The sequence below is a fragment of the Dendrobates tinctorius genome, unplaced genomic scaffold, assembly GCF_039654945.1.
Source record: "Dendrobates tinctorius isolate UK_male_01 unplaced genomic scaffold, ASM3965494v1 ptg000062l, whole genome shotgun sequence".
Classification (NCBI taxonomy): domain Eukaryota; kingdom Metazoa; phylum Chordata; class Amphibia; order Anura; family Dendrobatidae; genus Dendrobates; species Dendrobates tinctorius.
The window spans coordinates 20059013-20082651 of NW_027361730.1; the positions used below are offsets into that span (position 1 = coordinate 20059013).

General features: G+C 43.9%; 1 protein-coding gene across 1 annotated transcript in view; it reads right to left on the bottom strand.

Annotated features, from left to right (window-relative positions):
• Window positions 1-19863: 19863 nt before the first annotated feature.
• The window catches only part of LOC141092976 (bombesin-like), a 31778-nt gene continuing 28002 nt past the window's right edge, over window positions 19864-23639 (bottom strand). The window contains exon 3 of the mRNA XM_073579361.1: window positions 19864-20193. Within this exon, the coding sequence (XP_073435462.1) occupies window positions 20143-20193 (51 nt within the window). The 3' untranslated portion in view covers window positions 19864-20142. The remainder of the gene's footprint in view (window positions 20194-23639) is intronic.

The following is a 23639-nucleotide window of genomic DNA, read 5'->3' on the forward strand; positions in this document are numbered from 1 at the left end:
TTTTCTCGGATTGCAGACAGCAGCTTTTCTATCCTGTCCTTTTTAGTTAGCTTGGGCCTCATTGTTTGCTCAACCTATCTTTCTATCTGTGTTAGTGTTTTCATCTTGCTTCGCCGTCATATGTTGGGGGCTGCCTATTGCTTTGGGGTCTGCTCTGGGGCAGTCAGTTTTTCCCTTTTCTCTCTTTAGGCTTATGTAGATCTCCGGCTGTGACGAGGTGTCTAGGATCACCGTAGGAACACTCCACGGCTACTGCTAGTTGTGTGATAGGGTTAGGGGTCTGCAATCCGCTAGTTTACAACCTCTCTGATTTTCTGGGCTGAGCTTGTGTTTTGTTTTTTCCTCCTCGGTGACTCAATCATAACAGTATTGCCAGTCAATACGTACCAATCAGTATATCAAATGTGATTACATATTCAGTGTCATGACCACTCTGGGAAGCTTCACTTCACATGTTGGATGAGCAGGCAGCAGTCAAGTGAAACACTACAGAAAAGAACAGAGAAGAAACTTGTTAAGAGCCAAAAACTATATACAGTATATATATTAAAAGTGATTATGAAGTGATTAAACAGAGTCAGCATGGGTTTGTAACTAATAAGTCATGTCAGACTAACTTAATTTCCTTCTATGACGGTATCACTGATTGGGTGGATCAAGGAAATGCTGTAGATATAGTATATCTTGACTTCAGCAAAGCATTTGACAAAGTCTCTCATACAATCCTTATTGAAAAAATGACTAAGTATGGAATGGACAAGGCAACTGTTAGGTGGATTCATAACTGGCTTAGTGATCGGACCCAAAGAGTGGTCGTAAATGGCTGCACATCCAGTTGGAAGAATGTCTCAAGTGGGGTACCACAGGGCTCTGTCCTGGGCCCTGTATTGTTCAACATCTTTATCAACGATTTAGATGAAGGAATTGAGGGTAAACTGATTAAATTTGCTGATGACACAAAGCTAGGAGGGATAGCTAATACTAGAGAAGAGAGAGAGAGGATTCAAAAAGATTTAAATAAACTGGAGAAGTGGGCAGCAACTAATAGAATGGTTTTTAACAGGGAGAAATGCAAATTACTACATCTGGACAATAAAAATGAAAAAAGCATATACAGAATGGGAGGAATAGGGCTAAGTGACAGCACATGTGAAAAAGACTTGGGTATACTAATAGATCACAGACTGAATATGAGTCAACAGTGTGATGCAGCAGCAAAAAAGGCAAATGCAATTCTAGGATGTATTAACAGAAGCATAAAGTCTAGATCACGTGAAGTCATTATTTCCCTCTACTCCTCTTTGGTCAGACCTAGTGTTGAGCATTCCGATACCGCAAGTATCGGGTATCGGCCGATACTTGCTGTATCGGAATTCCGATACCGACTTCCGATATTTTTTCAATATCGGAATTCGGCATCGGAATCGGAAGTTCAGTTGATTGACGGCCTGACGTCATCATGATGTGCGGTGTGTGCGCATCATGATGCGCCGTCATTTCGGGCCTTCCGGGGGTCTCTGCCGGCCTGCCGGGGGGCTGTGCCGGCCTGCCGGGGGGCTGGTGGACTGCCCGGGGTCTCTGCCGGCCTGCCGGTGGTCTGTGCACCCTGTGGGGGTCTGTACCGGCCTGCCGGGGGGCTGTGCCGGCCTGCCGGGGGGCTGTGCTGATGTCCGGGGGTCTGTGCAAGCATCGTCCGATGGGACTACAAGTCCCATCGGGCGATGCCTGCTACCATGACAGTGATTGACACATTAGCCAATGATGGGACAGTAGTAGTCCCATCATCCGGCTAATGTGTTAAATGTTAAAAAAAAAAAAAAAAAAAATACTACATACATACTACATGCATGCTACATACATACTACATGCTACATACATACTACATATATACTACATACATACTACATACATGCTACATACATACTACATGCATGCTACATACATACTACATGCTACATACATACTACATGCATGCTACATACATACTACATACATGCTACATACATACTGCATACATACTACATGCATGCTACATACATACTACATGCATACTACATATATACTACATGCTACATACATACTGCATGCTACATACATACTACATATATACTACATACATACTACATATATACTACATGCTACATACATACTACATGCTACATACATACTACATGCTACATACATACTACATATATACTACATACATACTACATACATGCTACATACATACTGCATGCTACATACATACTACATACATACTACATACATACTACATGCATGCTACATACATACTACATGCTACATACATACCACATACATACTACATGCATGCTACATGCATGCTACATACATACTACATGCTACATACATACCACATACATACTACATACATGCTACATATATACTACATGCATGCTACATACATACTACATATATACTACATGCATGCTACATACTACATACATACCACATATATACTACATACATACAATACATACATAGACATACAGTACATATAACATAGAGTAACATACTTACCAATACTTGTCACATTGTTCCCCGAAGCCATTGTCTTTCCGGAATAAATATTAACATAACAAACCACAAAAATACTCACCCACGATCCGAAGCAGTCCACGAGTGTGTCCCACGACGATCTTGGGTAGAGAACTGCAGCATCAGATGATGCTGCCGTTCTCTACGGGCTGCAGGAATCCAATGACGGAAGGTAGGTATCCTTCCGCACTGTATTCCTCCGCCACTTAAAAAAAAAAAAAGTCCCTAGTCTCACTTTATGCCATTGCTGCGTGGGAATTTCCCACACAGCAATGGCATAAAGTGAGACTAGGGACTTTTTTTTTTTTTTAAGTGGCGGAGGAATACAGTGCGGAAGGATACCTACCTTCCGTCATTGGATTCCTGCAGCCAGTAGAGAACGGCAGCAACAGCTGATGCTGCAGTTCTCTACCCAAGATCGTCGTGGGACACACTCGTGGACTGCTTCGGATCGTGGGTGAGTATTTTTGTGGTTTGTTATGTTAATATTTATTCCGGAAAGACAATGGCTTCGGGGAACAATGTGACAAGTATTGGTAAGTATGTTACTCTATGTTATATGTACTGTATGTCTATGTATGTATTGTATGTATGTAGTATATATGTGGTATGTATGTAGTATGTATGTAGCATGCATGTAGTATATATGTAGTATGTATGTAGCATGCATGTAGTATATATGTAGCATGTATGTAGTATGTATGTGGTATGTATGTAGCATGTAGTATGTATGTAGCATGCATGTAGCATGCATGTAGTATGTATGTGGTATGTATGTAGCATGTAGTATGTATGTAGCATGCATGTAGTATATATGTAGCATGCATGTAGTATGTATGTAGCATGCATGTAGTATGTATATGGTATGTATGTAGCATGTAGTATGTATGTAGCATGCATGTAGTATATATGTGGTATGTATGTAGTATGTATGTAGCATGCATGTAGTATGTATGTAGTATGTATGTAGTATATATGTAGTATGTATGTAGCATGTAGTATGTATGTAGTATGTATGTAGCATGCATGTAGCATGCAGTATGTATGTAGCATGCATGTAGTATATATGTAGTATGTATGTAGCATGTAGTATGTAGCATGCATGTAGTATATATGTAGTATGTAGCATGTAGTATGTATGTAGCATGCATGTAGTATATATGTGTTATGTATGATGCATGTAGCATGCATGTAGTATGTATGTAGTATATATGTAGTATGTATGTAGCATGCAGTATGTATGTAGCATGCATGTAGTATATATGTAGTATGTATGTTGCATGTAGTATGAATGTAGCATGTATGTAGTATGTAGTATGAATGTAGCATGTATGTAGTATGCATGTTGTATGTATGTAGCATGTAATTTTTTTTTTTTTTTTTTTTTACATTTAACACATTAGCCGGATGATGGGACTACTACTGTCCCATCATTGGCTAATGTGTCAATCACTGTCATGGTAGCAGGCATCGCCCGATGGGACTTGTAGTCCCATCGGACGATGCCTGCACAGACCCCCGGAGCCTGCACAGCCCCCCGGCAGGCCGGCACAGCCCCCCGGCAGGCCGGCACAGCCCCCCGGAGCCTGCACAGCCCCCCGGCAGGCCGGCACAGCCCCCCGGCAGGCCGGCACAGCCCCCCGGAGCCTGCACAGACCACCGGCAGGCCGGCACAGACCACCGGAGCCTGCACAGACCCCCTGGCAGGCCGGCACAGCCCCCCGAAAGGCCCGTACAGACCCCAGAGAGGCTGTACAAGGGCAGGAAAGGGTTTTTCTTATTCCGATACCGGAAGTCCCATAGACTTGAATGGGACTTCCGGTATCGGAATCGGCGATACCGATACTTTTTTTAAATATCGGCCGATACCATCCGATACGATACTTTGAAGTATCGGACGGTATCGCTCAACTCTAGTCAGACCTCATCTGGAATATTGTGTCCAGTTTTGGGCACCACATTTTAAAAAAGACATCAACAAACTGGAGCAAGTTCAGAAAAGAGCGACCAGAATGGTGACCGGTCTGCAAACCCTGTCTTATGAGGAAAGGTTGCAGGATTTGAGAATGTTTAGTTTGCAAAGGAGAAGACTGAGAGGAGACTTAATAGCTGTCTACAAATATCTAAAGGGCTGTCACATTGTAGAAGGATCAACTTTATTCTCATTTGCACAAGGAAAGACTAGAAGCAATGGGATGAAACTGAATGGGAGGAGACACAGATTAGATATTAGAAAAAACTTTTTGACAGTTAGAGTGATCAATGAGTGGAACAGGCTGCCACGAGAAGTGGTGAGTTCTCCTTCAATGGAAGTCTTCAAACAGAGGCTGGACAGACATCTGACTGGGATGATTTAGCGAATCCTGCTTTGAGCAGGGGGCTGGACCAGATGGCCCAGGAGGTCCCTTCCAACTCTACAATTCTATTCTATTCTATTAAAAACATAATGGACACCAATACTTACATTACAGGCAGTAGTCCAACAGCACAGCAGTCAGGGACAGAACAGGGACAACGGCACAGCACCGGGACGGCAGCACAACACTGGTACAGCAGCACAGCACCGAGACAGCAGCACAGCACCGAGACGGCAGCACAGCACGGGAACAGAAGCACAACACCGGGACAGAGAAATCCTGGACAGGAGAAATGAGTTATATAGCGGGGGTGTCTCAAACCAATGTCAGATATTTAGAGGTAGCAAATTGGTATATCATGAACAATAAAACATAACCTTTAATGATTCTTTTAAAAACCATACATCAAATCAAAACAAACATGTGCCAAATTGCAATTGTGCAGTGTTCTATTAAAAACAAACCGTTTTGTACTAAATAAGGTACCATATGGCCCTAGACATTAACGTATTTCTTGTCCAGGTGTTTCACAACAAATTACATTTAGAAGGGGCCGCTCCTTGAGGGATAGGTTGGTCTGCAGCCATTATACCCAGAAAACCTCATACAGCTCAACATGGCTAGGTACACAGCCGAAAGGCTGTTACAGATGTGGTAGCTGTAAATATTGTACCTCTATTCAACAGAGCAAAGAATTTCAGAGCAATGTCACAGGAAAGATCTACCCTATTGGTCAATTCATTAATTGTAGATCAATAGGAGTGGTATATAAAATCACCTGTAGCTGTGGCCTTGAATACATCGGCAAGACCAAGAGGGAGCTGAGGGTTAGGGTAGGCGAACACCATAGAGATATAATTCATAAACGTGATACACCGGTAGCCACCCATGTCAATCAAAAACATAAGGGTGACGTGAAGGCAGTCAGTTTCATGGGCATAGAAAAGGTCCCCCAAAATCCAAGAGGAGGTGATTGGGATAAACGCATACTCCAAAGAGAAACCTATTGGATTTTCTCATTACAATCTGTATATCCCAAAGGACTGAATGAGACACTATCCTTTTCTTCCTTCTTGTAGGGAGTTTTAATAGGGCTTTTTAGTTCAGGGAGAGCCGACGAGGAGTGGGGGCGCCATTTGCGCAGGAATTTAGGGTGCCAACCTCCGCGTGAGGTAGGGAACAGCTAGTTAGGGACCTATAGGGCCAGATTTAGCGGGCACCCTTTCTATAATTCCTACAGATATATGGAGGTTGGTGGTATCCCCTTCTTATGCATGCAACAAAATTAATTGAATAATTTCCACATCACACATATTTTGCAGTTGGTATCCTGACTCTTTTTTCTGCTTCTTTTCCCATGATGGAGTGTAAAGAATTTGTTTTCATTCACAAGATAATCCCTGACAATGTCCATAATATGGGTGTTGGCGTTTTGTACTGATTCATAACGCCTATGCAATCATAAAATGACTTAACAATTTGGGTCCCGTATAAATAATGATAGGGGGACGCATTCAACATTTATGATTGATTAAATGAAGCCGCACTATTAGATTGATGCAATAAAATAAAGTGAGCGGCTCCTACTGATACGTGATGGTCAGGTGACTGCCTAGACCAATCACGCAATATCTTGATATGCAGACTGACATGCCCGGTTACGCCCAGGAAGTGGGGCAGGGTATGGTCGGTTCCTGTCTCAACATGACGCGCGGCGCCTGTTTAGGAAAACCCAGGAAGTGGGGCAAGTTGCCTGAGCAGATGCCGGCGTCATGCGCAAACCGGAAGTACTGTACGGGGCAACCGGAAACGGCAACAAGCCGCGGTATGCCGCGATTTATAAAAGGCAGCTATCTTACAACGGGCGTGCTATGCGCCAGAAGAAGGTGTCACAATACCCCTGATGAGTCAGGCATCGACGAAACGCGTTGGGTGACAAGTCTGGAGATCGGGTCACGATTTTGGGTTTTCAGATGGACCTTACCTGATCATCCGTTTTTTATAGAAGCGTTTAAAGATAAGTACAGCGGTCTCAGTTTCTATAGTGGTATCATAAATGGATACAATTTGCTCATGAGGTGATTTTATGCTTATGCATTTGACCGATGCTGTACATATGCTGTGCTAATTTATATACGGGCTGGATATATGTCTATTAAGTAATATTAATTCTGATGACATAAAGGCCTGGTCGGCACACAATTACAAATATACAAGGCTCATATGGTCGGAGATTCCAGGTTTTGAAACACCTGGACAAGAAATACGTTAATGTCTAGGGCCATATGGTACCTTATTTAGTACAAAACGGTTTGTTTTTAATAGAACACTGCACAATTGCAATTTGGCACATGTTTGTTTTGATTTGATGTATGGTTTTTAAAAGAATCATTAAAGGTTATGTTTTATTGTTCATGATATACCAATTTGCTACCTCTAAACAGGAGAAATGAGTCAGTATCACAGCACCAGAACGGAGAACTGGACAGGAGAACTGACGGCCAATACCACACCACTGGAACAGAGAAATCCTGGACAGGAGAAGAAAGCCACAACAGTAGACAGTAATGTGCTGTTTTCACGCACTCATCCGCATGCGTATGACTGCGCATAATTGATGCTTCAAAAAACGCAACAAGTTGCGTTCGCCCGACATTGCCGCACATCGTGAGACAACACATGCGTATTCAAACACATGTCCCTGCGTGCACAGTGTTAAATATATGTATGCGTGACACATGCCGATCTATGCGGATCATACGCTGCTCGCAGAAACGCTAATGTGAAACCAGCCTTACCTGGTTAAGTTTCGCCCCCTATAACCAAAATCCTAGCTACGCCTCTGAATAGATTTTGTATTATTAATACATGGTGGATATTTATAACAGTAGAAATAAATGATAGAAATAAAAGTGCATCTTTCTTGAAAGTTCTTAATATAAAAAGAAAAGAAATCCAGCTCTTTTCTCCGCCCAGCGCACCCTTGCTGTTTGACTGATTTCTCCTTTGTCTGAAGTCATACAGCATAGAGACCCTTAAGCAAAAGGATGCAGTGATGGGCGGTGAATAGAGCAGGAGTGACAGAGGCTTCAGATCTACAGCCTCATTTGCATATTAATTCAAATGCTGATTTCTCAGTAATGGAGGAACGAACTGCCCATGTAACGTTATTGCTGGACATGACTTTGAAAGAGCTACATGTGCATATAAATAATTTGGGGTGTGAAATCCTGTCGACAGGTTCCCTTTAAAGTCTGAGTTGAAAAAAAAAACAGATGGTGAAAAAGAAGAGAAACTACGGTGAGTCACAGTAGGTCTCTTTTAAAAGTAAGTTTCAGGAGCTATTTAAAAACTAGCAAACGTCAGATGGAAGTGTAAATGTAGCATCTGTTTTTTTATTTTTTTAGATTCGATCTTAAAAGTGTCAGAGACGAACAGGAAGCAATGTTTTCTTTTTCATTTTATTTAGAATTTAAAAACATTATACTGTAATGCATTACTAAAGTATTTCATTGTTACCAATTTTTCTTGTGTTCTATTATCCTTTAATACTGTTATTGTTGGTATTTGCAGTGCTGGTTTCCTGAGACGTTATATATGATCAACCACAGATCACAGAAATCAAAACTTACAGAGGATCTTTAACCAGATCATGGTCCTTTTTTTATAAATTATAAATAGTCATCATTAAAATAATTCTCTAAACATACTGCTTAGTAATAAAATAATTGTAAAAACAATGCAAAAAAGGTATTTTTTTACTGAGAGTCTGTGATCGCAGATTTGCGGCCTGCTTCATTCCTGTAGAAACTCTAGTGGAATACACACTATTTTCAAATTAAAGCATCACCTGGTAATAACTCCTTTTAAACCACTAAGTCCAAAAGTATATATCTCACATCAAAATAGTAAGGCTAAAACAAAACTGTTACCAGTCCATTCATTTAAAAATAATGATCATTTAGTCTGACACTACAGAAAGAAGAAATTTATAGTAATTCGCTAGCAAAATGAAATAATTGTATAGATGATGTTGCTGAGACTGCATTTTATAGGACGTCAACATGTATTATTATTCCAGATTGCTTACTTTGTATGTCTAATATGTTAATTGCTTTGCGACTAGCACTGTGGAGCATTATATAACCTAGATACTGTTTCTCTTAAAAGGAACTTGTCACCAAAAAAAAAGAAATGCTATTAACCTGACCTGCAGATATGGGGTTAATCTGCAGGTTAATTGTCACGACTCTGTTGTCTGGCGTCCCAGGAGCAGGGGCTCCTTCCCTCTCCCAAACGCTATGGGCACCCTAACTCGCCCTGCTCCCCAGATTACTTCTGATGATGAAGATGCCATGGCCACGTACCTAGCTTCAGAATCCGCCCTCAGTCTGTACCCTTCCCCCACTCAGGGAAAAGGGGAGTAGTAGTATACTGTAGTACACCCACCAGACTAACAAGGTAGTACGAACAGGGGTAGCGAAAGATACCAAACATACACCGAAGTAGGAGAAGAAAGGGAATTATCACATATTCAAAACCTAACAACAGTCACAGATAAATCCACCAAACACCTTCTCTAATAATAACCATAACCAAGAACAACCTCCAGCCATGCAGAAAAAGCTACTCTGACAATGAGTGCTAGCCAGGACCCAGATTACAGTATATAGGAGATGGGAGTGGCAAACATTCAGCGCTGAGAGCCTTAATGCTCCAGGAGCTCTTAACCCCTGCACTGCCAAAAGAAAGTTACACCTTTTAATAAGATGGTGAAATGCTTCTAATCAGTGAAGGAGTAGGAGAAATCAGATGCTGCAGTCTTCTGGCTCCTCTCTGTTGCAGTAAACCCATGACATTAATAGCATTACTAACCTGCCCGGCACCCGCACTGAGCCGAGCGCGGTTGGGAGAAAATTAACTTTGTTACCCTCTTTTGTGAGCATTTGGGTTTCAGTCACGGGGGGCGGCACGAGTTCAATCACTGCTCTAAGAGTGCAGAGCGGTGGCTGTAACCACAATCCTGGCCCTGACTGACACTGGCTCTGTATTGGGGTTGGCTCTCAGTCAGTGCAATGGGCAGGGTTACAGCTGCTGCTCTGTAATTCCCAGAGCAGTGACTGAACCTGCAGCGGTGCCACCCCCGTGACTGAAACCTGAATGCTGCCAGAAGGAATAAAGTTAATTTTCTCCCGCCAGCGTTTGGCTAAGTGTGGGCGCTCGCCAGGTTAGTAACGCTAATAACCTCCAAATAAAACCCATATCTGCTTGTTAGTAGTGTTTTTTTCTGGTGACAGGTTCTCTTTAATGGAAACTACTATTGATGGGTATAGATCAGTAGCGTAGCTACTAGGGGGGACAGAGGGGGCGACCACCCTGGGCCCCTTAGACGGATCTTCACTACTTTTAACTGTATCAGCATGCACAGCGTGCCGATAAAGTTAAACTCTGCAGCACAGCAAGGAGACACGATCTTCATGCACTGCCGCTAAGGGGCCCTTGAGCTGGGGGCCCCGGCCGATACAGTTGAAAGTGGTGGAGGAGGGAGCATCATCTGACGCTTCCTCCCTCATTATTCCTCGGCGGTTGACATCTCAGCACAATGGCGTCACAGCATGGCATCCTCTACGCTGAAATGTGCGATGCTTCATAATACAAGCTGCGGGAAATAAGGATATTACTGTATCTTTTTCTTTTTTAGAACATTGCGGTGGCCATAAAACGTATTGAGGACCATGGGATGCATTATAACGTATGGACCACGAGATGCCTTATAATGTATGGACTGTGGAGTGCATTATACTGTATGAGCTATGAGGGATTATCCTGTATGAACTATGGGGTGCATTATACTGTATGAGCTATGAGGGATTATCCTGTATGAACTATTGGGTGCATTATACTATATGGGCTATGGGGTGCATTATACTGTATGGACTATGGGGTGCATTATACTGTATGGTCTATGGGGGGATTATCCTGTATGAACTATGGGGTGCATTATACTGTATGAGTTATGGGGTGCATTACACTGTACGGGCTACAGAGTGCATTACATTATATGGACTATGGGGTACACTATACCATAAGGACTATGGGGTGCATTATACTGCTCAGACTGTGGGGTGCATTATACCGTATGGACTGTGGGGTGCGTTATACCATTTGGACTATAGGGTCATCATACTGTGCATGTGGAAGGAACTGTGGAGAAATTCACTATAGGGGTATCTTAGTGTTTGTGGGTACTGTGGTACAGTAAAGGGTGTTTTACTGGATGGGAGATACATTTCTCCCAGCAGGTGAATGTTGCCCGGGATATTTCCTAAAGACAAAGACCTGCGATGATGTCATGGTCACGTGATCAGCCCATGTGATGTCTACCTCACCTGTGGGAGGGGTTATGGGCTATGTAATGGAGGTTGGTATTTGGCTCATGGTGAGTGTGTGTGGAAGATACAGGAACTTGGCTGGAGTTAGCCTGAATGTATTAGCAGGATTACCCGTGCTGCAGAGCTATAGCAGCAAGACTTCAAACAACTCTGGAAATGGCACCTGGCGGATGCTGCTGACCTGGCAGCCGCTTAGTTAAGCCCGTCCCTTGCAAGAGTGAGTCTGGGACCAGTGGTTCTCCAAGCTGGAGTCTATTTGTGTTTTTCCCGTTGCTTTCTGTTAACCTGCTGTTTCAAAGTGACATTAAACCACTGAAGTTGGACTATAAGCCTGTGTGTTGCCTCATTACTGCATCCCTGGCATTGCCTACCAGAACAAATCCCTAGAATTGGTGGAAATGTGCGGGCATACGCAGTGAGACCGGGCTGTTTATTGCTCATTTTTTGCTCTATACTCCAGCTTATGTCCTGGATGAAAAGATTGCCGCAGACCCAGGTGGAGAACTTTCCAGAAATGGAGACCACAGTAAAAATGCTTATGGAGGCCATGCGACAGCAGCAAGAGGCTACACAGCAGCAGCTGATATTTAAGCAGCAGCAGGAAACCAATCGGCTGTTCATACAGCATATCACGACAGCGCAGACAACAGGAAATTCCCGGGGAATCCATGATGTCTGGAAAGCGGTTCGTACAGCGGTTCCCAAAATGGAGAAGTCTGACGATGTTGAGACATACCTGGAGATGTTTGAAGGAGTGGCTGAGTGGGAGAAACTTCCCCGTGACCAGGGGCGGAAATCATCGCTCTGTTTCTGGCCCCAGGACCGTTGAAAGCATATCAGGAATTACCCACGGAGCAAAGGGCGGACTACACGATCGTCAAGGATGAGATACTGGCACGTCTTGGGGTAAATGTGTTAGTTCGGTCCCCGTGGGTACACCAGTGGGAGTTTACCCCCTCCAAGCCGGCTCGGTCCCAGTATTATGACCCGGTGCACTTGTTACAAAAGTGGTTGCAGCCTGAGGTATTGTCTCCCACGGCCATGCTGGACCGCCTAGTGACTGATAAATTGTGGAGGGCTTTGCCCCACTCCCTCCAAACATGGGTCGGACAGGCATCCCCTACTAATGCCATCCAGATGATAGACCTCATAGAAAGATATGGGGCTACCATAGAGCTACAGGGAGCGACTCCCCGAAAGGTAACAGGAAGGTTCCCTAAGTCCCCACCCCTGGCTCGGCGAGCAGAGACCAGGAAGGCCGCTCAGGACTTATCTGGGGAAGAAAGGAGCCCCAAAATTTGCTGGCGGTGCCAGGAGCCAGGTCATGTGAGAGCTGATTGCCCCCACCTGGCTGAGCCCATGGATACAAATTTTGGGTCCCGCCAGTCCCACTATGCTGAACTGATGTGTGCAATGGGCACCCCGAAGGGCCCTCATATGGAACATTTGTGTAAGGTTGAAGTGGAGGGCACACCGGCTGTGGCCCTACTGGACTCAGGGAGTCTCGTAACCCTGGTACGAGTTAGCCTGGTACACACCAGCGAGTATACTGGTTGGAAAATTGGGGTGTTGTGCATACATGGGGACTTAAAAGACTATCCAACTGCACTAGTGGTGATAAACACGCCAGCGGGAAGGCAGTGCCACGAGGTGGGGGTTGTGATTAATTTGCGTTATTTTCTGTGCTGTGGCCAACTGTTGTGCCACCCACTGAGCAACTGCCGGCACCAGAGGCCACCAGGTTACATTCTCCAGAGGTAGGGCATGAACCTGGTGGCCCAGAGGAAGAAGTGCTGGCTGTTGGGGTAACCTTCCCTTCGGTGGAGGAGGGGAAGAATTCTCCCATAGAAGTATTGGCTGGAGAGGTGAAAGACTTGCCGCCGGGACTTGAATTGTCTGACTTAAATATATCAGGTGACAATTTTGGTACGGCGCACCTCCGAGACCCTACTTTGGCACAAGCCAGGGAAAATGTACTATTTGTTAATGGGGAACCCCAACAACCTGGGGCAGCTACAGTATTGCCATGCTTTGAGCTGAACCTAGATTTGCTGTATCGAGTCGAGAAAATACGGGGGGAAATGGTAGAACAATTGCTGGTACCTCAGGCATATCGTAGGCTGGTAATGGATTTAGTGCATGCTCATGTACTCGGTGTGCATTTGGGCCAAAAGAAAACCCTAGACCGAATTCTGAAGTGATTTTACTGGCTAGGCGTCCATGAAGAAGTTAAACGGTACTGTAATTCCTGTCCAGTGTGCCAGGTAACCAGTTCCCAAATTTCAAAAACTGACTGTCACATTCAAGCATAAGCATAGTGTGAACAGGTGCTTAACCTAGAGTCACCAACTCATATACATTCAAGCAAAAAAGGAAGCACACTGTAGCGCCAAACCATGCAAACATGAAAAATGAATAATGAATTGCATTACTGCATTAGAAGTATGAAAAATTGAGAAAGTTTAGCGCATAAAATGGCCAAGTTATGTGTACCTGGAAGCCACGTTAAGGCATTTTGTCATTTTCCAGGTCCCTATTCTATGCCAATCCTTACTAAGACTGTAGTCTCCATCTGAATGGGAACCTATGAAAAATCCTCTGTTAGGACTGAAGTCTATATCTCTGTGGAGGGGAAATGGCCCTGGTTTGATTAAAAACGCCTGCAGCTAACAGGTGGAGTGCTCAGTCAGAAGGTAAATGAATACAAATTTCAAAAACTGACCGTCACATCCAAGCATAAGCATAGTGTGATCAGATGCTTAACCTAGAGTCATCAACTCATATACATTCAAGCAAAAAAGGAAGCACACTGCAGCACCAAACCATGCAAACATGAAAAATGAATTGCATTACTTTCATACTTCTAATGCAGTAATGCAATTCATTATTCATTTTTCATGTTGATGGTTGATGAGTTGAGCGGTTTGGGCAGGCATGGTATCTTTCAACTCTGGACCTCACAAAAGGATATTGGCAGGTACCCCTAACAGGCGGCCAGGGAAAAAAGGGCTTTTGGAACACCCGAGGGGCTGTTCCAGTATAAGGTGTTACCCTTTGGGTTGCATGGAGCGCCAGCGACGTTCCAGCAGTTAATGGATATTGTTCTCCGTCCCCATTGCCGCTATGCCTCAGCCTATCTGGACGATATTGTGTACAGTACAGACTGGGAAAGTCACTTGCCAAAAGTACAGGCAGTGATAGATTCTCTGCGACAAGAAGTGCTAACTGCCAACCCAAAGAAGTGTTCCATAGTGTTGGAGGAAGCTCGGTACTTGAGTTACGTCATTGGGAGAGGAGTCCTCAAACCCCAAGTAAACAAAGTGGAGGCAATCCAGAACTGACCCCGTCCCCTCACAACCAAACAGGTAAAAGCCTTTTTAGGTTTAGTGGGGTATTACAGGCAGTTTATTCCCAACTTTGCAACCCTGTCCGCACCTTTAACAGACTGCTTAAAGGGGAGGAAGTCTGTGATGGTCCGCTGGAATGATCAGATAGAGAAGGCCTTTGTAAAGTTAAAATTGGTACTGTGTGGTACACCAGTTCTGATCACACCCGATTTCAAAAGAGTTTTCATTGTGCAGACTGATGCCTCTGAGATAGGGCTCGGTGCTGTGTTTTTCTCAGGAGGTTAACGGGGAAGAGCATCCCGTTAGTTTCCTAAGCCAGAAGCTTACCCCAGCTGAAACCAGGTACAGTATTGTGGAGAGAGAGTGCCTGGACATTAAGTGGGCACTTGAGTCATTGCGCTATTATTTGCTGGGGAGAACGTTTCGTCTGGTGACAGATCACTCCCCTCTTACGTGGACGAGTCAAGCTAAAGAGAGGAAAGCACGAGTCAAATTTTCAGTAGAACATTGGGCAGGCAGACTACAGGGGAAGGCAGATGACCTGTCCAGAGTACACTGTATGTCATGTGTCCACCCCCCTAGGGTTGAACATAGGAGGGAGGTATGTGGTACAGTAAAGGGTGTTTTACTGGATGGGAGATATATTTCTCCCAGCAGGTGAATGTTTGGCCGGGATATTTCCTAAAGACAAGGACCTGCGATGATGCCATGGTCACATGATCAGCCCATGTTATGGAGGTTGGTATTTGGTACATGGTGAGTGTGTGTGGAAGATACAGGAACTTGGCTGGAGTTAACCTGAATGTGTTAGCAGGATTACCCGTGCTGCAGAGCTATAGCAGCAAGACTCCAAACAACTCTGGGAATGGCACCTGGCGGATGCTGCTGACCTGGCAGCCGCTTAGTTAAGCCCATCCCTTGCAAGGGTGAGTCTGGGACCAGTGGTTCTCCAAGCTAGAGTCTGTGTTTTTTCCGTTGCTTTCTGTTAACCTGCTGTTTCAAAGTGACATTACACCACTGAAGTTGGACTATAAGCCTGTGTGTTGCCACATTACTGCGTCCCTGCCATTGCCTACCAGAGCAAATCCCTACAGTACTTTTGTTGACATCATACTTTACGAGTGCAATGAAAAAGGTATCTAGGGTTCCAGTAAGAGGAATATTAGCAGGCTCACAGTACCACACAGGTGCAGTAAGGGGGACACTTACAGCAGCAGTGGCTCAGCATTCGGGTATCAGCAGGGTGAGGAGTTCGTGAAGGTTGGGGATAAATGGGGACGGCGCCTGAAATCTGAGACGTCAAATGTGTTTTTGTTGTAATCTCTGCAGATAAATCCTGGCTGAAAGAAGTTGTCATGTCGGCCTGACCAGATGGAAAAGAGGGGAAAAGTGAACAACTCCACCAGAAAGAACGTTAGTCGTAAGTTATTATAAATGACTGTAATGTAATCAGTTTTATGTTATGCAGAACTCGTTTCTACCACTGTATGTCACCATCAGTGTTGATGTTTGTATAGAGATTTTTTTTAGTAACAGCTCAGGCATCTGCTGAGCTTCTCCTACATCCACTATTAGGGTGTGCCACCATATTTGTAATCAGGGTTAACTTGGTTGGGGACCCACTCAGTAGTTTCGCCCCCTTTGAACCAAACCCCTTAGCTATAGATATATGTATGGCAACATTTTAAAGAGAATCTGTCAGTTGGATCAACCCTCCCAATAAGTTTATATGGGCATGTATGTCATAGAAAATAGAAAAAAATTATATCTTAATATCTGCAATCTGATGTCTAATTTGAGAGTAATCAACATTTTTCTTTATATGTAACTTAGAAGTTAAGATCTATGGCCCAAACACTGATTTTCCTGACAATCTGCCTCCAGAGCTTCTTGGAAATGAAATTATGCCTTTCCGTGTGATAATTGATAGTCTGCTATCCTGATCTACATGTATCACACTGATAACACCACATTACATTTAAAATAAGCTCTAGAGGCAGATTCTTAGTGAGATCTGTGTCGGCCCATAGATCTTAACAGGTAAGTTACATATTAAGAAAAACATCAGTTTGCAGATATCAAGGTATCATTTTAGTGAACATTCTATGACCTACAGTCATGGCCAAAAGTATTGACACCCCTGCAATTCTGTCAGATAATATTCAGTTTCTTCCTGAAAATGATTGCAAACACAAATTCTTTGGTATTATTATCTTCATTTAATTTGTCTTAAATGAAAAAACACAAAAGAGAATGAAGCAAAAAGCAAAACATTGATCATTTCACACAAAACTCCAAAAATGGGCCGGACAAAAGTATTGGCAACCTCAGCCTAATACTGGGTTGCACAACCTTTAGCCAAAATAACTGCGACCAACCGCTTCCGGTAACCATCAATGAGTTTCTTACAATGCTCTGCTGGAATTTTAGACCATTCTTCTTTGGCAAACTACTCCAGGTCCCTGATATTTGAAGGGTGCCTTCTCCAAACTGCCATTTTTAGATCTCTCCACAGGTGTTCTATGGGATTCAGGTCTGGACTCATTGCTGGCCACCTTAGAAGTCTCCAGTGCTTTCTCTCAATCCATTTTCTAGTGCTTTTTGAAGTGTGTTTTGGGTTATTGTCCTGCTGGAAGACCCATGACCTCTGAGGGAGACCCAGCTTTCTCACACTGGGCCCTAAATTATGCTGCAAAATTTGTTGGTAGTCTTCTGACTTCATAATGCCATGCACACGGTCAAGCAGTCCAGTACCAGAGGCATCAAAGCAACCCCAAAACATCAGGGAACCTCCACCATGTTTGACTGTAGGGACCGTGTACTTTTCTTTGAATACCTCTTTTTTCTCCTGTAAACTCTATGTTGATGCTTTTGCCCTAAAAGCTCTACTTTTGTCTCATCTGACCAGAGAACATTCTTCCAAAATGTTTTAGGCTTTTTCAGGTAAGTTTTGGCAAACTCCAGCCTGGCTTTTTTATGTCTCGGGGTAAGAAGTGGAGTCTTCCTGGGTCTCCTACCATACAGTCCCTTTTCATTCAGACACCGACGGATAGTACGGGTTGACACCGTTGTACCCTCGGACTGTAGGGCAGCTTGAACTTGTTTGGATGTTAGTGGAGGTTCTTTATCCAACATCCGCACAATCTTGTGTTGAAATCTCTTGTCAATTTTTCTTTTCCGGCCACATCTAGGGAGGATAGCCACAGTGCCATGGGCTTTAAACTTCTTGATGACACTGCGCACGGTAGACACAGGAACATTCAGGTCTTTGGAGATGGACTTGTAGCCTTGAGATTGCTCATGCTTCCTCACAATTTGGTTTCTCAAGTCCTCAGACAGTTCTTTGGTCTTCTTTCTTTTCTCCATGCTCAATGTGGTACACACAAGGACACAGGACAGAGGTTGAGTCAACTTTAATCCATGTCAACTGGCTGCAAGTGTGATTTAGTTATTGCCAACACCTGTTAGGTGCCACAGGTAAGTTATAGGTGCTGTTAATTACACAAATTAGAGAAGCATCACATGATTTTTCGAACAGTGCCAATACTTTTGTCCACCCTCTTTGTTATGTTTGGTGTGGAATTATATCCAATTTGGCTTTAGGACAATTCTTTTTGTGTTTTTTCATTTAAGACAAATTAAATGAAGATAATAATACCAAAGAATTTGTGTTTGCAATCATTTTCAGGAAGAAACTGAGTATTATCTGACAGAATTGCAGGGGTGTCAATACTTTTGGCCATGACTGTACATGGCCATATAGACAACTTAGGAGGGTTTATCCTACTGACAGATTCCCTTTAAAGAGACCTCAAGGATTAATGGTAATATAGTGGACACTACTATGTGGTAGCAACTCTCTTTGGGTATTTTAATGTATTTTTAAGATATCACATTGATAATGCTTTACACAAAGGTGATGCTGTGCGATCAAGGCTGCCATCAGGGTATTACTGCCCTTATTGTTGTATAGGGCCTGGTAAGCAGAAGTAAAGAGGGGTGCCGGACCCAGTACACAATATATATATATATATATATATATATATATATATACACAAATACACTTATTTTGGCATTTTCTATTTATTTTTGAATAATAAGTGTTCTAACATGGTACAATCCCTTTAAATGGAAACTGTTTATAGACTCAAGTAAGTCTTGCACAGACAAATCCAGCCATACTTTTAACTAGACTGTCTGTTCTCCTGTTACAGGACATTCAGTATTTGAATCAATTTACAAACGACACTGAAGTGCTTTTGTCATATAGAAGCACTTCCCAAGCCACTCCTCTAATCCCTGCCCTTGGTGGTCTTCTGCTTGACTTTTTGATTCTTTGCTGTGTGACTTCAAGCAAAGGAACTGTCAGTCAAGCAGCAGAAGGCTCCGGAGTGTGTGGCTGATGTTTTTGTATGCAGCTGAGCGCTCCTGTCCGAGTGCCCGCGGCAGTGCTGGGTATTGAGTCGCGAGACTAGTGCAAGATTCTCACAAGTGTGACCCCGGCCTTCCCGAGTTTTCTGTTCCTCCATGGTTCTCTCTATCAGAATCATGTATCATCTTCAGCATGGACCAGCTGTCATTGGCTCTTGGAATTCCTGAGAGATCTTCTATGTCTGTAGTAGGAATTCATAAAGAGACTGACTTCTGGTCCACGCTGAAGACACTTATAGGATGTGTGGTACAGGAACAGAGGCTATGGGGGGAAAACATTCTGCAACAAAACTGACTGTGGGCAGCAAAATGACTTCCATACACTACTGGCCTGACTGTACAAGCCTTGGTTGGTGTGGCTGACATCTAAACTTATTATTGTAAGAATTAATTACATTTTACTTGTAATCTCAGGGTTTCTATTTGTTGCCCATGAAATTATTTCAGCTAGAAAACCTCAGCTATTGACACCCTCAGGTCCTAGGAAGAAACTAAACATGAAAAAAAAATCCATCACCCTATGGCCTTCCTTTGATGATCATGGCCTATACAAAAACATGGAATTGCTGCATTGACTGCACCCTGCTTGTGATATCTCTGCTGAGAAAACAAGAATCAATAGAAGTGTAGTGAAAAAAAAATCAATTTTGCAGGTAGTTGTTCTATTCCAAAGTCTACATATCTACTGACATGTTTTCTTTCCATTCCTTGTCGTCACTCAGCGGTTAGATGTGTAATACATCAAAACATCACATTAGTACAGAGAGAATGATGTTCTACTTTGTGTGCAAAGAACGCCTTTTATTTATAGATTTGCTTAGATAGAACACTGTGTGAAATGGCACAAAGGATACTGCACATATGTTTAGCATGAAGGAACTACTTGTTATCACTTAACAGAGAAATAAAATGCAGGATTCGGAATGAAAACACTCCCATTTTCAATAGTATTTTCTTTTTATTTGTAAACAATAGCCTTTGGAATGTCTGAAATAAGTTCGGGATCTCAGGCACAAATATATTTATACGTTTTATATGTACAAGAAATAAATATCTTCTCTACTTCTGGGACATTTTAGAATACTGCTCCAGGAGTTTCCTTAGTATTCGCTGAAAGATAAAAAGGAGACTATTAGCACAAGACAATATTAGTAGTAAGCATACATTTAGCAGTAAGGCAATTAGCATAAGTCTTAAATAAAAAAAAAAACAACTTATAGTGTCCCCAACAGGGAAATATCCTAGTGAAACATTCCTAAGGTACAAAAGATCAGATTTTACTATAACCTTATAGATCCTACAACTGTGAAATAGTAAATTGTGTTCATTGTAGAAAAATCTCCTGGGTTTCTTTAATTATATACGTACATCATGTGTATTTTCTATAACCATTCAAAATTCTGCCAATATGTTTGATCCCACTTGTTCAACCCCTAAAATGCTGTGGTCAACAGTGATCGAAGTGTGATTATGGGTTCCATGGAAGCTGGGGCCGAATCTAACCCCCCATGATTGCCGTTATCATACTCCTATTAGTCCCCGCAAGAAGTAAGGCCTAATATGACAACTATCAGTGTTCCACTGACAAGAACAATGCCATGCTATGCTATGTCCCCTATTGCTGTCTTTTTTTGGTTCACGTCACCTCCTAAAATTTTTTAGAAAGTCCATTAAAAAGTCTTAAATACAAAAAATGGTAGTAATGAAAAGATCAACTCATCAAACACTCAAAAAACATGATGGCACAATACATCTCTATGGGGTTTAGAGAACTCTAAACTTCTACATGTAGCAGAAATTTTCTACCTTAAGGATATGTACACACGATCCGGAAGTGACAGTGCTTTGGATGCAGCACATATCCGTCCAAAGCGCTACCGTCTATTGAACACAGGTGAATCCACATGTGTTCACTGAACCGTGCGGATTCACTGTGTCCACTACATTTTATGGGTGAAATTGACATACGGCTGTCTGGAGAGACGCGCCGCATATCTGTCTCTGCGGGTGAGTCGGGGGCTTCTCTGGATGCATATTGGGCATCAGATTTCTTGAAACCCCCCTCCACCATGTTGTAAGTTGGTGGCCACCAAAAACATCCAGCAGAAGTGTGTTGTGGGGGTCTGGAATTCTCAGGTGATTGGGCCGTATCTGGTATCGGCTGTCCAGGGCCCGGAGACTTACCAGCTGGAGTTACCCACATACTTGCCCATACACCTCTCGTTCCCCAGATCGGCGCTTTGGAGATGTGTGGTGCCTCCAGAACATACATTGCCAATAGCAGCGGTGCTCGTTTGTCATAAACCTGAAGTGCAGGTAGTTGCTGGGGTGAACTCTGGACCAGGGCATCCCCGCTGTAGGTGGTTCCCTGATGAGGAGCGGTCTTGAGGGTCCAGAGGCCCCTCATTAAGGGGAGGGTACTGTCATGATCCATGCTGGATCATGACAGATAAAAGCACATGTAACCTTTTTTTTTTCCTTAAGCTTGTGCTTAAGTTTTGGTTTTGCTCCCGGTGGGCATTAGGATTATTACACAGTGGTGTCTTTTGTTCTAGTTTGCCCCCGGTGGTGGTGAGCGTTATTGCACATGATTATGAACCATGTGTGATTGCTGGCTCTTACCTATAAAAGAGTGTCAGGTGGTTGCAATCACTGTTGGTGATAGTGTTCATTTCAACCATCCTTGGTGGAGGAAGGATGTAGAGAGAGGTCCTGGCAGCTCAGTCAGAGCCCTGGTGTGGAAGAAGTTAGAGGGGATTTCCTTGCAGCTCTGACAGAGCTTGGTGGCAGCTATTCAGGAGGAAAGCTGCATTCTGGTGGTGGACTCTGTTGCTGGGATCAAAAGCAACAGAGCAAAGCTAAGTGATGTTTCCCTGTTTGTATTTTCCCTGGTGTGTATTAGTACAGCGGTGGGGCCAGTGCCTGCACCACCCAGCTCCCTAGCAAGGGATAGGTGTAGGGTGTGCTAGGGTGACAGGTATCCTGATTGGCGCCCAGTGCAGAACCGGCCTAGGGAACGTTAGGAGTGTGAGGGACACTGACTCAGGGGAGTGCAGGAGGTCTCCACGTCCCCGTTCCCTATCGCAGGGCCCACCATTGTAACTGTTTCCCCTTTCCCCGTGTCTTGTTGTTTTAGTTACCGGCCTGCGGGCCGTGTCACACAGGACAGTTTCATGTGCCGTGTCTTGTTGTTTCAGCTACCGGCCTGCGGGTCGTGTCACACAGGACGGGTTCACGTGACAAATAGGCTGCCTATGGGGAGTGCATTATAATAGGCTGCCTATGGGGAGTGCATTATACTATATTGAGGACTATCTGGTGTATTAGGATATGGATGCTATCTAGGGGGCCATCATACAGTGTGGGGATTATAGTGTTGGGGCCATCATACAATGTTGGAGCCATTAAATAGTTTGGGGATATTAAGGGGTCAGTATACATACAGTGAGGGGGCGTTATACTGTGTATAGAGGAGCTGTACAGGGGGAAGCTTGGGACATTATTAAACGTAAAGTGGGCATTTTTTGTTATAGGGGAACTCAGGTTACTGTGACTGTCAAAGGGGTACACAGGGCAATATTACATTCTAGGGGACAAAATGTGGGCCCTGATTTCTAGGGCACTTGCACCCAGTATTACCATTTTCTAGAGAGTTGCTTTAGAATTTAGAGGTCACACAGAACCACACAGCAGGTGCAGTAATAGAGACACATACAGCAGCAGCGGCTCAGCATTGGGGTATCCGGTGCAGTAATAGGGATACATACTGCAGCAGCGGCTCAGCAATGGGGTATCAGGTGCAGTAATAAGGACACATATGGCAGCAGCGGCTCAGCATTGGGGTATCAGGTGCAGTAATAAGGGCACAAACGGCAGCAGCGGCTCAGTATTGGGGTATCAGGTGCAGTAATATGGGACACATACGGCAGCAGCGGCTCAGTATTGGGGTATCAGGTGCAGTAATAGGGACACATGGCAGCAGCGGCTCAGCATTGGGGTATCAGGTGCTGTAATAGGGACACATACGTCAGCAGCTGCTCAGTATTGAGGTATCAGGTGCAGTAATAGGGACACATACAGCAGCAGAGGCTCAGTATTGGGGTATCAGGTGCAGTAATAGGGACACATACGGCAGCAGCGGCTCAGTATTGGGGTATCAGGTGCAGTAATAGGGACACATACGGCAGCAGCGGCTCAGTATTGGAGTATCAGGTGCAGTAATATGGGACACATACAGCAGCAGTGGCTCAGTATTGGGGTATCAGGTGCAGTAATATGGGACACATAGGGCAGCAGCGGCTCAGTATTGGGGTATCAGTGGCAGTAATAGGGACATATGGCAGCAGCGGCTCAGCATTGGGGTATCAGGTGCAGTAATAGGGACACATGGCAGCAGCGGCTCAGCATTGGGGTATCAGGTGCAGTAATAGGGACACATACGTCAGCAGCTGCTCAGTATTGGGGTATCAGGTGCAGTAATAGGGACACATACGGCAACAGCAGCTCAGTATTGGGGTATCAGGTGCAGTAATAGGGACACATACGGCAGCAGAGGC